The sequence below is a fragment of the Lathyrus oleraceus genome, chromosome 1, assembly GCF_024323335.1.
Source record: "Lathyrus oleraceus cultivar Zhongwan6 chromosome 1, CAAS_Psat_ZW6_1.0, whole genome shotgun sequence".
NCBI classification, from domain to species: domain Eukaryota; kingdom Viridiplantae; phylum Streptophyta; class Magnoliopsida; order Fabales; family Fabaceae; genus Lathyrus; species Lathyrus oleraceus.
In genome coordinates, this window is record NC_066579.1 from 50,869,891 (window position 1) to 50,884,683 (window position 14,793).

Below are 14,793 nucleotides of genomic sequence, written 5' to 3' on the forward strand. Positions count from 1 at the left end.
TCCTTATTGGATAAAAGAAAAGTCGGTGGCGACTCTTGCTATCCGCGACATTGCGATAAAAAGCAAAACACCCCAAGTCAGTTCACCGTGTGACACCCATAAACTGTGGAAAACTTCTTAGTCACTTTGCAACTGGAAAATACTGTGAATACAATGTTATGACTACTCTATTTACTTCATTACAAAAATAAGGGTTACTCCCTCTATTTATAGATTTAGGTTAACTTGGACCTCAAGCCAAAACCCAAAACTATAAAAGCCCAAAATAGCTAACACTACTAAAATATGCCTAAGTCGAAATCCTGTGTGAAGCAACATGCTTCAACACTTTCGACACTAATACAACTCAAGACACTAGGTGATTCAAAACTTCCTTGTTCTGCCGAGCAACCTGCTTCGACATAAGGAATTACAATTCAACACACCACCTAATTCATTGTGTCTAAGCTATCTATATTTATCATAACTCTTAGTCTTCTAAACACTTCGACCTGCACTCCCTTCGTCATGATGTCTACAATCTGATTTTCAGTTCCGTAGTGTTCCACATTCATCTTCCCATCTGTCACCTGCTCTCGAAGATAATGGAACCTCATTTCGATGTGCTTGTTTCGACCATGTGCTATCGGATTCTTTGTCAGATTGATAGCTTACATGTTGTCGATCTTCATGGTAATTGCTCCATGATTCTTCATTGTTATCTCTTCGACCAGATTCACCATCCATGTTGATTGACATGCACAAAGAGAAACAACTATGTATTCTTCTTCGCACGCGGGTCAAAAACGAGTGGTTTTTGTAAAAACGTAATACAACGACAATTAAACTCGGATATCGTCTCAAGGATTCTTGTTTGTAATAATTAAACGTAATCAAATGGGGGGGTTGATTTGGTGTTCAATTACAAAAATGCAGAAAATAAGTGATTATGAAAAGTGATTATTTGAATAAGCTGAAACGAATCTACCCACTATATCATCTTCCGACTTATCATTGATCCCTATAAAATTCCAATTCCCTAAACGAGTCTGATCCTATTCGATTACAAAAGCTACTGACAAGCGCAATAACAATTATACGAAGTCTGTCCCTGAATTCCGAGTAAAGCAAACGGATTAAAACTATTGCGGATTAAGCAAACGCAATATGATCGAACGCAATAATGCAAAAGCTACACTAATCACGAAATTGATTCAAAAGCAGACAACAATCAAATTAAAGAATTCTATCATGTAAAAACAATTAAATTAAGCAAGTAATTATGATTATAGATATAATTCAAAGGAACAGATTAATGGAAAATTATAAAAGAACCTCAAAGTGGCATCCGATTACAGTGAATTGATTCTTGGGAAATTAGTTCACCATAGTCATTCTTTGCAAGCTCTCAAATTCGTACATGAACCGTGATTTTCCCGTTCCATTCCCAATGGTGTACGACTGCTAGACCTAGGGGAAAACAAAGACCCGTTTTACAACTCAACTGGGTCGACCCAGCCCACTACAAATGACCCAACAAAAATACAAATAAAATTCTGCAACTTCAACAGACTTTCTGGCCCTGCTACAGTCCGATTCAGCTCTTGACTTCTGAATAAAAGTTGTAGATCTTTTCCTTAGCTTTCCAACGCATACTCACAAGCCTCAATCTGATACTCGTAGCTCAAGATATGATTTTTCTCGTGAAAGTTGCTAATGCTGAAAATATAATGCGAAAAACAAATAAGTGCAAAAATAAAATAAATTATAAAAACACATTAAAACATAAAAATAAGTAAAGCAAACCGAAGAAATGCTTAAGTACAAACATGGAAGAACGTGCATTAAAATGCACTGATCAAATTCTCCCACACTTGAACTTTTGCACTCCGAGCAAAACGAAAAACAAAACAAAGAAAGCACAAATACATCATCAGTTACTCATCCTAGGCTACAAGTCATCTTCGGTTAACTTTGCATTGATAGGTACTAATCTTGCACACTAAGGATATTGTAAGAACACTAATCCACATTTATGCAGACATAAACCTCCTGAATACACAAATCAACTCGAATCATATTATTATACTAAAGCCTAACTTACTCATCCTTCTTTTCCTCTTTTTCATTCAGGCGCAATCACATTAAGCCCGTTATCTCCACACACTCATAGCAAGGCGACCGGTTAGTGACTCTGATCCTTTTCTGCACGGGGTTCTGGTACTTAAGTGGCATAACCCTTTGCTTACTCACTTGTAGTTGCGGGGGATCGGACCGTAATTCGTCCTACCAAGTTCAGCACCAGAAACCACTGAACCAACTACAAAAGAGTCTTATTTCCAACTTTTTTTGAAGGTTCCACAACCGTTGGGTTAAGTGACCGGGTGAGGGTCACCAAACTTAGAAGGGGCATTCCTTTATTTTTTTTCTCTTTTTTTTTCTTTTTCGGAACACTCACTTATATTCATCGGCTTCCCTGCGTAGAGTGTGTGTGAGATGGTGCTGACTGCTGAAATAAACTACTCAAGAGCTGTCAGAGAATGAGAATGTACGGCTAAAACATAATAAAAATTCAACTCAATTTCCATATGCAAGAGACTTACGGTGTTAAAACAATATCGATCTTGTGAATTTTTCTCAAGTCTCCACAAACTCGACTCAAAGTAATCTATAGCCTAAAACTTTCAAGAAGATTGCAATTTTTTTTAGAAAGAAAACAAAAACAAAACAAAACAAAGAACAAAAACAAAGAAAATAAAGTATTCCCTCCCCCACACTTAAAATATGCATTGTCCTCAATGAAAGAAACAAACATAAAATAAGAGAGAGAAGAGAGAGGAAAGAACACACCCGAGTAGTCAAGGAGGATAGGTGATCACATAAGCAGCCTTTCCCAAAGAGATATATTCTACATTTTCTTCTTCCAAAGTGGGGTTGTCATGGAATAGCTTTGGGTAATGTCCATTGAACTTGAAATTTTTATTAGTATCTTCGCCTTTTATTCCAGGATCAAAGAATCTTCTAAAAGTAAAAGTGTCAAATGGACACGTGAAGTTGATCTGATCTGGAATGTCAGCTAATGTCCAACCAAATGCCTTTTTATGCTTCCTTAAAACCTGCAAAAGCTTATTTTCTTGATCGAAATCAAGGTTAGAAGAAATTATAGCCGGTAGTTTTTCATTCATCTGTAAATAAGCATATTTCATATTTTCAGGAAGTTGCTTCAGCTCGAGGGAAGGTGGCTGCTCAATAGGAGGAGTGTTTGGGGAAGTCGGGATATCAAGAGCTTTATCTACATGAACAACTTTATTTGCAACCTCATCTGCAGTAAGAATATCAACTTGCAAGGCAGCCTCAATTTCAGCACAAACAAAGCAAATTTTAGTTTCAGTACAAATATCACAAGAATAAACATCATCAAAACCAGACAATGATGGAAAATCAGATGCAAATAAATCACTACAAGTATCATCAACAATTTCAGAAATCAAATCTATTTGAAAAATAGAATGTTCTTCCAAGGGTTGTTGGTTTGATCCTTGAGCTTGCTGCATGGCATTCACCAAAGTGGCAAGCTGCCCAATCTGTGTTTGCAAAGTCTTTAAAGTAGAATCTACTTGTTGTTGAAACTGGAGATTATTTGCAGCCATTTGTTTGACAATATCTTCTAGTGAAGGTCCAGAGCACACAACCTCAAATTCCTTCAGATGCTCATGCGGATCCTCACCTGCAAGACCACTAAACCTTGGAAACAAGTGTATTAAACCAGATTTCAATTCAAAAGGAGTGTGAGCTTCAGGATATTCAATACACATGTCATTGTAATTCACATCAGGGACAGCTAACTGCCTTAAAGTTCTTTGGTCAGCCATAGTAAAAAACAAACACAATGAAGGAAAACGATTAAAATAATATTACAAAAATAAACTAACACCGAAATTAATCTAATGACGTCAATTAAGAATTTTGAGAATTTTTTCAGATTTTTTTAAAACTACCAAAACCGAAAATAAATCATAAAAAATAGAAAAATAAGGAATTTCGGTTTTTTAGGGCGGCATCCATTATTTATTTCATAAATAGAGGCTTTTGATTACTGATTTTTTCCTAATGAATCGACAAAAAATCGGAATAATCTGAGACAATTTGTTTAAAAACAGATTTTTTTTTATCCCAAACCGCAAAAAAGACCAATACGTAAGTTGGACGAAACTGCGAGGAAACTAGGACCTATACGCTTAGACACTAAACCTATGACTCTAAAAACGATTAAAAGAAACAAGAATCCCCGGCAACGGCGCCAATTTGATCCGCTGTCGCACGCGAGTCAAAAACGAGTGGTTTTTGTAAAAACGTAATACAGCGACAATTAAACTCGGATATCGTCTCAAGGATTCTTGTTTGTAATAATTAAACGTAATCGAATGGGGGGGTTGATTTGGTGTTCAATTACAAAAATGCAGAAAATAAGTGATTATGAAAAGTGATTATTTGAATAAGCTGAAACGAATCTACCCACTATATCATCTTCCGACTTATCATTGATCCCTATAAAATTCCAATTCCCTAAACGAGTCTGATCCTATTCGATTACAAAAGCTACTGACAAGCGCAATAACAATTATACGAAGTCTGACCCTGAATTCCGAGTAAAACAAACGGATTAAAACTATTGCGGATTAAGCAAACGCAATATGATCGAACGCAATAATGCAAAAGCTACACTAATCACGAAATTGATTCAAAAGCAGACAACAATCAAATTAAAGAATTCTATCATGTAAAAACAATTAAATTAAGCAAGTAATTGTGATTATAGATATAATTCAAAGGAACAGATTAATGGAAAATTATAAAAGAACCTCAAAGTGGCATCCGATTACAGTGAATTGATTCTTGGGAAATTAGTTCACCATAGTCATTCTTTGCAAGCTCTCAAATTCGTACATGAACCGTGATTTTCCCATTCCATTCCCAATGGTGTACGGCTGCTAGACCTAGGGGAAAACAAAGACCTGTTTTACAACTCAACTGGGTCGACCCAGCCCACTACAAATGACCCAACAAAAATACAAATAAAATTCTGCAACTTCAACAGACTTTCTGGCCCTGCTACAGTCCGATTCAGCTCTCGACTTCTGAATAAAAGTTGTAGATCTTTTCCTTAGCTTTCCAACGCATACTCACAAGCCTCAATCTGATACTCGTAGCTCAAGATATGATTTTTCTCGTGAAAGTTGCTAATGCTGAAAATATAATGCGAAAAACAAATAAGTGCAAAAATAAAATAAATTATAAAAACACATTAAAACATAAAAATAAGTAAAGCAAACCGAAGAAATGCTTAAGTACAAACATGGAAGAACGTGCATCAAAATGCACTGATCAATAGCTTACATGTTGTCGATCTTCATGGTAATTGCTCCATGATTCTTCATTGTTATCTCTTCGACCAGATTCACCATCCATGTTGATTGACATGCACAAAGAGAAACAACTATGTATTCTTCTTCGCATGATGATAATTCCACTACTGGTTCCTTTCTCGAACTCCAATCAACTGGTGCACCACCTAACATAAACACATAGCCAGCTGTGGATTTTCGATCCTCAACATCACTACACCAACTTGAGTCGTTGTATCCCACTAATTTACATTCTCTTCCTTCATCAGCTGCAGGAAATAAACTTCCATAGTCGAGAGTTCCTTTCAAATACCTTAGTATCCTCCTCGCCGCTGCTAAATGTGATACCTTTGACTTCTGCATGAACCTACTCACCATACCTACACTGTATGCTAAGTCAATCCTTGTATGAAAAAGGAATCGAAGTGACCCAATAAGTCTTCTATATTGGGTTGGGCCGACATCATCTTTATCTGAATCTTTCGATAGTTATAATATGGGTTCAGCTGGAGTCGAAGTTGGGTTGCAACCCTGCATCTCAAATATCTTAAGTATTTCACCTACATACCTTCTTTGGTGCATCATCAAACCTCTACCAATCTTGTAGAATTTGATGCCAAGGAAAAATGAAATGTCACCTAGATCTGACATTTTGAATTCCTTGTTGAGATCACCTTTGAAGTCTTCGATCTCCTTCTTGCAGCTACCTGTTATTAACAAGTCATCGATATAGAGACGTAGTATAAACAATTCACTCTTGATTCTTCTTACGTATACTCCATGATCAGATTTTCACTTCATAAATTAATTCTTCCTTGGAAATCCATCTATCTTCTTGTTCCAAGCTCTTGGAGCTTGTTTAATTTCGTACAGGGCTTTATGCAGCCTGTACACCTTTCTTTCTTCGCCTTGTTTCACAAACCCAACTGGTTGTGCAACATAAACTTCTTCTTCTAAGGGGCCATTCAGGAATGCACATTTCACATCCATCTGAGACATCTTCCAGTTGTTCATATTTACTAGACCAACAACCAACATGATTGTTTCGATCCTAGCAACAGGTGCAAAAACTCCATCGAAGTCGATTCCTTCTTTCTGAAGAAATCCTTTCGCAACAAGTCTCGCCTTGTGTCGATTCATTTCCCCTATGGGATTCAATTCACCTTGTATACCCACTTCACATTGATTTCCTTCTTTTCTCGGGGCAATTCAACAAGTGACCAAGTGTTGTTGACTTCGATTGACTTCAGCTCTTCGTCCATTGCTTTCATCCACTTCGAATCTTTCAATTCCTCAACTGCATTGACAAGTTCGACATCTGCGTAGAAAGAATATTGTACCAGCTCACCTTCTTCATTGACCACATCATCTGATGTAATCATACATTCTTGCAACCTTGCAGGAATGTGCCTTGTTCTTTGAGGTCTGCTTGGGCCTGCTTCACCTCTGACTTCTTACCGTCGAACTTCTCTTTTGACTTCACCAGTTGGTTCATCATAAAAGATTCTCACTGAATCTTTTTTGACATTCTCAGTCCAATCCCACTCCTTAAGCTCATATATGGTCACGTCCCTGTTGATCACCACTTGCTTATTCACTGGGTCAAATAACTTGTATCCTCCAGTCGAATGATATCCTATCGGGACCATCTGATTCGACTTGTCATCAAGTTTTCTTCTCAACTGATCTGGCACATGTGTATGTGCTATAAATCCAAACACCTTTATATGACTCAAGCTAGGCTTGACACTAGACCAACATTCTTCTGGCGTGATTCCTTCTAGCTTTTTCGTCAAACTTCTGTTCAGGACATACGTCGCAGTCGACACAACTTCTCCCCATAATTCTTTGGGTAGATGCTTGCCTTTTAACATACTTCTAATCATATTCATAATGGTTCTATTTTTCATTTATATGACTCCATTCTGATGTGGAGTGTAGGGTGGCACCACCTCATGCACAATCCCTTCTTTCACACATAATGCATCAAAGTCTTTCGGCACATATTCTCCACCACCCCCAGTCCTCAAAATCTTGATCTTTCGACCGCTCTGTCTTTCGACCATAGATTTAAACTTGGCAAATACCTCGATCACTTCACTTTTCTTCTTGATCAGGTAAGACCATAATTTTCGACTGAAATCATCTATGAATGTAACAAAGTATTTGTTTCCTCTAATCGAATCCACCTGGAGAGGACCATATACATCAGAGTATATGACTTCAAGAATTGCCTTCGACCTGCTTCCTGCATCCTTACTAAAGTTGTTCTTATGTTGCTTTGCCTGCACACATTCTTCACACACTTTGTTTGGAATGTCGATTTATGGTAATCCTGAAACCATCTTTCTTCTCTTCAAATATTTGATGTCTTTGAAATTGAGATGACCAAGTCTATAATGCCATATCCATTCATCTCTGATGGCTGTTGTTACAAGGCACTTATGCTCCATCACATTTCGTTCAATCTTGAAGGTTCTATTCTGAGACATTGGAGGCTTCAAGATCAATCTTCCATTTGAGTCGAGAACTTTCATCATCTCGTCTTTGATCGACACTTTGTAGTTCTTTTCGACTAACTGCCCTATGCTGAGCAAATTGCTCTTCATGCCTGGTGTGTACAACACATTTGAAATTACTGACCTCTTGCCATCTTTCCTCATAATCAGAACATCACCAACATCTTCAGTTGCTAGAGTGTTGTCATTTGCAAATTTCATCATATTCTTCATTGAGGGTTTTATGTTGACAAACCAGTCTTTTCTTCTAGACATGTGTGATGAGCATCCTGAGTACAAGTACCATTGGTCCTTGAATCTCTCTTCATCTCTTGTTGTAACCATTAACAACGTCTCTTCTTCTTCATGTTTCTCCAGCTTTGCATAAGTTTCTTGATTCTTTTGCTTTTCTGGACAATCACTAGAATAATGACTATACTTCTGACAATTGTAACACTGAATGTGACTCTTGTATGACTTTTGACCATCACCTCTTCCTCTACCTGCAACACCACCTCTTTGGTTGCCCTGGTTCCAGGGTTTTCTCTGATTCGACCAGTTTCCTTCTTGCTGATTTCGACCAGTCGAATTGTTGTAACCTCCTCTGCCTTTGTTTCCATTCCAGCTACCTTTGCCTTTCTTTTCTTTTGCTGATTGAGCCTGCAAAGCCATATCACTCTTCGACTTTCCTGCAGCTCTTTCAGCCATTCTTTGTTCATGAGATTCAAGTGTCCCTTGAAGCTCTTCCTTTGTCAGTTTTGAAAAATCTTTCTACTCTTCTATGGCTACTACCACGTGGTCGAACTTTGGAGCCAACAACCTCAAGATCTTTCTAACAACAGATCTTGATGTCAACACTTTTTCACCTACCTTGATTGGATTCACCAGTTTCGTAACTTTGGCGAAGAAATCAGTTATGCTTTCATTGTCTTCCATCTGAAACAATTCATACATCTTTTTGTGAGTTTGTAACCTCACCTCTTTCACATTCTCTACGCCTCCAAACGATTTCTCCATAATTTCCCATGCTTCTTTCGCTGACTCTACATCACTAACCTTTTCAAAGTTATTTGCATCAACACATTGATAGATTATAAAGATAGCTTTATAATCTTTCTTTTTCAATTCTTTATGTGCAACTTTTTCTTGATCCATCGCGGCCTCTGCAAGCGTTGCTACTCCTTCCTTCACAAGATCCCAAAGATCTTGATAACAGAACACAACCTTTATCTGCTTGCACCAGTTCTCATAATTGTTGTTCTTGAGAATCAGAAGATTTGCTGGAAAATGGCCGTTTGGATGATTCGTTGCCATGGTGATTTTCTTCCCACAAATCGTTTCAACCGGAGCTTCTGATACCAGATGTTGGAAATCTCCCAAAACCTATGAAGAATTTCAATCAATCTTGATGAACAAGATTGTTATTACCCATACAATAACATGAAAAGAGAAGAACAATGGAGAAAGAAAGAAAGTAAAGAACGATGAAGGAGAAGAGTAATAGAATTCTGCAGAGTTTCTCTCTGCCCACAAACTATAGAAAACTTCTTATTCACTGCAGAATACCATGAATACAATGTTATGAATACTCTATTCACTTCATTACAAAAATAAGTGTTACTCTCTCTATTTATAAATTTAGGTTAACTTGGACCTTAAGTCAAAACCCAAAACTATAAAAGTCCAAAATAACAAACATTACTAAAATAGGCTTAAGTCGAAATCCTGTATGAAACAACATGCTTCGATACTTCGACACTAATACAACTCAAAACACTAGGTGATTCAACACTTCCTTGTTCTGTCGAGCAACCTGCTTCGACATAAGGAATTACAATTCAACAACTTTAAAATTTTGAGAATAAGGAGACTTATATTTTTTATTTAAACCTTTTTATATTTAATATAAATTATTTATTTTTGAAATTATATACATAATTTTTTAACATTATTAAAAATTAATTTATTATTATTATTTTTAATTATATTAATCTTAACGGTCATTAAAATGATCTAAAAACAAGCACAATTTTGCCGCCAGTATGCCTAATTTTGCCGCCAGTATGCCTGTTCATTTTCCATTGGAGCAGGATGCTTTAATTATTAATGTTCACAAATTTAATATTTATGAATATATTTTTTTATTATTTTTGAATTTAAATGTAACATCATTTAAAACTGTTGAACTTATAAATTAAAAATAATGTTCCTTATAAATCAGAGATAATATTCCTTGAAATTCATACATTTAAACACATTTAATAATAAAAATTATAATTAAAAATAATTTAGAATTTCCATTATACGTATTTAATAACTTTTCTTTAAATTAGATATAATTTAAAAATAACTTTCCTTTAAACACATTTAAATTAGAAATATTAGAAATAATATTGAAACACAATTAAATTCATAATCATATATTTAAACACATTTAATAACCTCATTTTTTGAATAACATATATTCATGTTTAAACAAAATTAATAACAAATTAATATTAATTTTTAATAACATTAAAAAAGCATATGTTTAAATAAGATTTCATTTAATTTCAAAAATAAACAATTTATTATATATTAAATAATATTTAATGTTAAATAATTTAAAGTTAATATATAGATAAGTATATACTATTTTAAAATATAGATAAGTATTATATATAAGTTATATAAATTATAAACTTATTAACATTATATTTATTCACACATTGAACTTTTATTTAATAATAAATTTTTAACAAAAAAACCAAAATTATTTTTTAATAATAAACTAAAACTTTTTAATTTTTGAAAATATAATATATACATTTTTTATAATTTATAATTTATTATTAAATTAATTAACTTTAAAATGATTTTTTTAAAATAATACTTATTTACATAGTTTTGTAAATATATATATTTAAATGAAAATAGTTGATAAAAGAACAAGTTTGGCCAAGTGGTAAAAGATTTTGGGTTTAACTCCTATTAATTGTATTTTTTTTATTTATATTTTCACCTTTTATAATTCTAAAGTAAAAATAATAATAATCAATACATGTCTTTTTATTAAAAAAAATAAAAAAAAATTCAACTAACACGCGATTTAATCGCCTGTATGACAGATGTAAAATGCTATTATTTCAAAAAAAATAAAAATTGGTGAAGCTTTATTATTAAAATTAGTAACCTCTAAACATATAGTATTATGAATCATAATGGCTGTATTATTAAAGTTAAAATTAAAATATTATAATATCCATTGACATATTCATCCTCTCATGCAAGTCCAACCTCTTAAGCAATTGTTTATAACTTTTTCAGATAATCTTCCAAATGATAAAGGCAAACGGTTATTCATAATTGGACGTTTTCTTAAAGAATACTAGGATAACTCAGATTCAGTCCAGATTCACTTGTTATTCTTCTGCTTCCTCATCATCATTTTTTCTTCTTCCTTTTTCTGAATTTTGCAGAAAGTTTTCATTTTTCCTTCAAAAATGGCATCTTTTAGCATGACCCAGATCAGGACTGGTAATTATACATCTGGGTTTTCCTTGAATTATCCTAACAAGGTTTATGCTCGTCCTAGTAGAATTGGGTTTAAGGTTTTTGCTTCTGAGAGTGAATCATCTTCAGAGCCTGATCTTAGTGTTACTGTTAATGGTTTGCGTATGCCCAATCCATTTGTTATTGGATCAGGTCCACCCGGAACTAATTACACTGTCATGAAAAGAGCTTTTGATGAAGGCTGGGGTGCTGTCATTGCTAAAACTGTAAGCTTTCTATTCACAACTTATTTCTATAACGTATTAAATTCATTTGATTCTAGACTAGTTTTCGTGTTCTTGATTTGTTGGTGAATTTGTGTTCGTATTAGTAATGCATGTAAATGAAACTTAGGCTTTATTTGGATAGATGGAATCAAATGGGGCCGAGTGGTATGAGATGGAATGGAGTGTTATTATATTGTTAGGATAATTTAAACTCGGATGGAGTGGGATGGTGTGGTGAGGAATCCAATTCATTCTATCCCTTACCACCATATGTCTGTTCATGTGATTTGAGCGGAACGACGAATTTGACTTGTTCTGTCATGAATTTCCAAGAGATGGAGTGAAATATTCATTCCGCTCCATTTTGTTCAATTTATTTTATGATATTCAAACATATACAAGAAATGCATGTGGGATTGTTTGGGTTAGTTTATTTGGGTTTGCCTAATTCCACTTATGAACTGTTTGGAAGAATTTATGTGAACAACTTATGAAATGTTTATGAACTGTAATCTGCTAGGTATCTCTTGATGCAGCAAAGGTTATAAATGTAACTCCTCGATATGCTCGGCTACGGGCTAATGGAAATGGCTCGACAAAAGGAGAAATTATTGGGTGGCAGAACATTGAACTTATCAGTGATAGACCACTTGAAACCATGTTGAAAGAATTTAAGCAATTGAAAGATGAGTACCCTGACAGAATTCTCATAGCTTCAATCATGGAAGAGTACAATAAAGCCGCTTGGGAAGAGCTTATCGATAGAGTTGAACAAACTGGAGTTGTAAGATGTGTTTCTTGGCTGAGTTTGACAAGTTGAATGTCTTTTTTCCATTGTTTTTAAAACAGAATTAGCAGTCGAAATGGCATAACATAGTAAAGGCTGGTTCAAAGTTTAATTGGTTGAACTGTCTTGTTCGGTTTTTTAAATCACTGATTTTTTCTATTCTTGAAAAATCTGATAGCTGACCTCTGATATTCTTTTAGGATGCAATTGAAATAAACTTCTCGTGTCCTCATGGTATGCCGGAACGCAAAATGGGTGCTGCTGTTGGGCAAGATTGTGCTCTTCTGGAAGAAGTTTGTGGATGGATAAATGCAAAAGCTACTGTTCCAGTTTGGGCCAAGATGACTCCCAACATAACTGATATTTCACAGGTTTGCATCGAATCGTGTCCCTTTATTATAATCACCCTTTCAAAATTTTCATGATTACCATGTTTGTAATTTCGGGGATTCTTCTGCTTATAGCCAGCAAGGGTTGCTCTAAGTTCAGGATCCGAGGGAATAGCTGCTATAAATACAATCATGAGCGTGATGGGAATCAATCTCGATACATTACGTCCTGAGCCTTGTGTTGAGGGGTTTGCAATCTCACTCACACCAAATTCACAGTTCTGCTTTGTTTCTTCAATCATCTGATATCTCTAAATTTGGATGTTAGGTACTCAACTCCAGGCGGTTATTCTGCAAAGGCGGTCCATCCGATCGCCCTTGGGAAGGTTATGAGTATTGCAAAAATGATGAAGGCAGAGTTTGATAGTGAGAATTATTCACTTTCCGCCATTGGTGGTGTTGAGACAGGTGGTGATGCTGCTGAGTTTATTCTTCTTGGTGCAAATACTGTCCAGGTATGATGCAAGAATCAATTTTTAGACCCTATTAATATGTATGATCTGCTCGGTTCCATGTCTAAGTTTGCAATCTCGCATCCCAATACTATTGTCACCGCCTGTTTGATGCCAGTTGCGAATGCGAATCCAACACATGTGGTTACATTCAATCGGTCTGTGTCAATGCTTGATAGACTGATGAACTTCGGTCTTCGCTGTGATAAAATTTATGCATAAAAACAATTATGTGATAAGCACTTAATTAGGTAGTTTATTAAAACTATGTCAAATAATGGACAATCTTTATTAAATTGCAGGTATGCACTGGGGTTATGATGCATGGCTATGGTCTTGTGAAGAAGCTTTCTGTTGAGCTAAAAGACTTCATGAAAAAACACAATTTCAAATCAATAGAAGATTTCAGAGGGTATAAATAGTTTCACAAATTTTGAAATAATCATGTCTGAGATATTAATTTTTGAATAAAAATGACAGGGCATCTCTTGAGTATTTTACTACACACACAGACTTGGTGAAAAGGCAGCAAGAAGCAATAAAGCAAAGGAAAGCAATAAAGAAAGGATTGCAATCTGATAAAGACTGGACAGGAGATGGTTTTGTGAAAGAAAGTGAAAGCATGGTTTCTAATTAAGAAACTTTTCTTGTATGATTTATATATTATGTTGTTCATGCAAATGGGGTGGTGAAGGACTTTGTTATCTTTGTTCATTAATAAATTGATATTTGTCCTTCTAAGAACAATGAAGTATTTAATATCAGAGTTGTTTGGTTCTGAGTGGGTCTATCTTTTTTAATGCTATTTGATTATTTGTGCTGTTTTTTTCTTTTTGTTGTTTATTAATTATTTGTAGTCAGTGTTTTCAGACACTTCTTATGTTTTGTTATGTTTTGTGGATAATTTATAGTTGTTGGTGATTGACCTTTATAATATATTATATATGAAAAAATGTTAACAAATAAAAAAATGAATAAGAAACCTACCGTATCTAAATTTGAGAAGATTTGGACCCAAGACATAGAGACAAGACATAGAGAGTTTGAGTCTGGCAAACTAGTCTTGGAATACTAACAAGATCAACTAGCAATCCAAAGAGTCCCAAACCATGCACAACCTTTTTTAAACGGGGAAAGTATAAAATTTGGCTTCTACAACAAGAAATCTTAAGAAAACTTGGCCAAGATTTGAGTACAAATTCCCCGATTCTCATAATATTAAAGTTATCATTAAACCAAAAATGAGCTAGTTAAAGTTCTACAACAAGAATAATTTTGGTGGAGCCATAAGGGAAAAGGCGCCTGACTTCAAGAAGGCGACTAAATTAACAAGATTTTTCACTAAATAGCTAGCAAATTAAAAAGAAAAAACAAAATCACTTTTACTCTAACCGAACGACTTATGATAATCAAGATGACATATTCAAGACTCTTATAAATCATTTATCAAATATTTTCTCCTCCAGCAACTATGCCCCCTCAACATTGTTAGACGATAGGTAACTATCTACCGGGGTAAATAGAT

At 34.8% G+C, this 14,793-nt stretch overlaps 1 protein-coding gene across 1 annotated transcript; it reads left to right on the plus strand.

Annotated features, from left to right (window-relative positions):
- The first annotated feature begins 11,079 nt into the window (after positions 1-11,079).
- On the plus strand, positions 11,080-14,046 carry LOC127102535 (dihydropyrimidine dehydrogenase (NADP(+)), chloroplastic). Its single transcript, XM_051039921.1, has 7 exons — positions 11,080-11,640; positions 12,161-12,424; positions 12,628-12,798; positions 12,892-13,004; positions 13,085-13,271; positions 13,571-13,680; positions 13,749-14,046. Exons 1-7 carry the CDS (start codon positions 11,365-11,367, stop codon positions 13,903-13,905), a joined length of 1,278 nt encoding a protein of 425 aa, XP_050895878.1. The 5' UTR covers positions 11,080-11,364; the 3' UTR covers positions 13,906-14,046.
- The last annotated feature ends 747 nt before the right edge of the window (positions 14,047-14,793 follow it).

Coding starts and splice junctions, on each gene's coding strand:
- LOC127102535 (XM_051039921.1), top strand. CDS start 11,365: ATGGCATCTTTTAGCATGACCCAGATCAGGACTGGTAATTATACATCT. Junction 11,641..12,160: donor GTGCTGTCATTGCTAAAACT/GTAAGCTTTCTA, acceptor GTAATCTGCTAG/GTATCTCTTGATGCAGCAAA. Junction 13,681..13,748: donor TCAATAGAAGATTTCAGAGG/GTATAAATAGTT, acceptor TAAAAATGACAG/GGCATCTCTTGAGTATTTTA.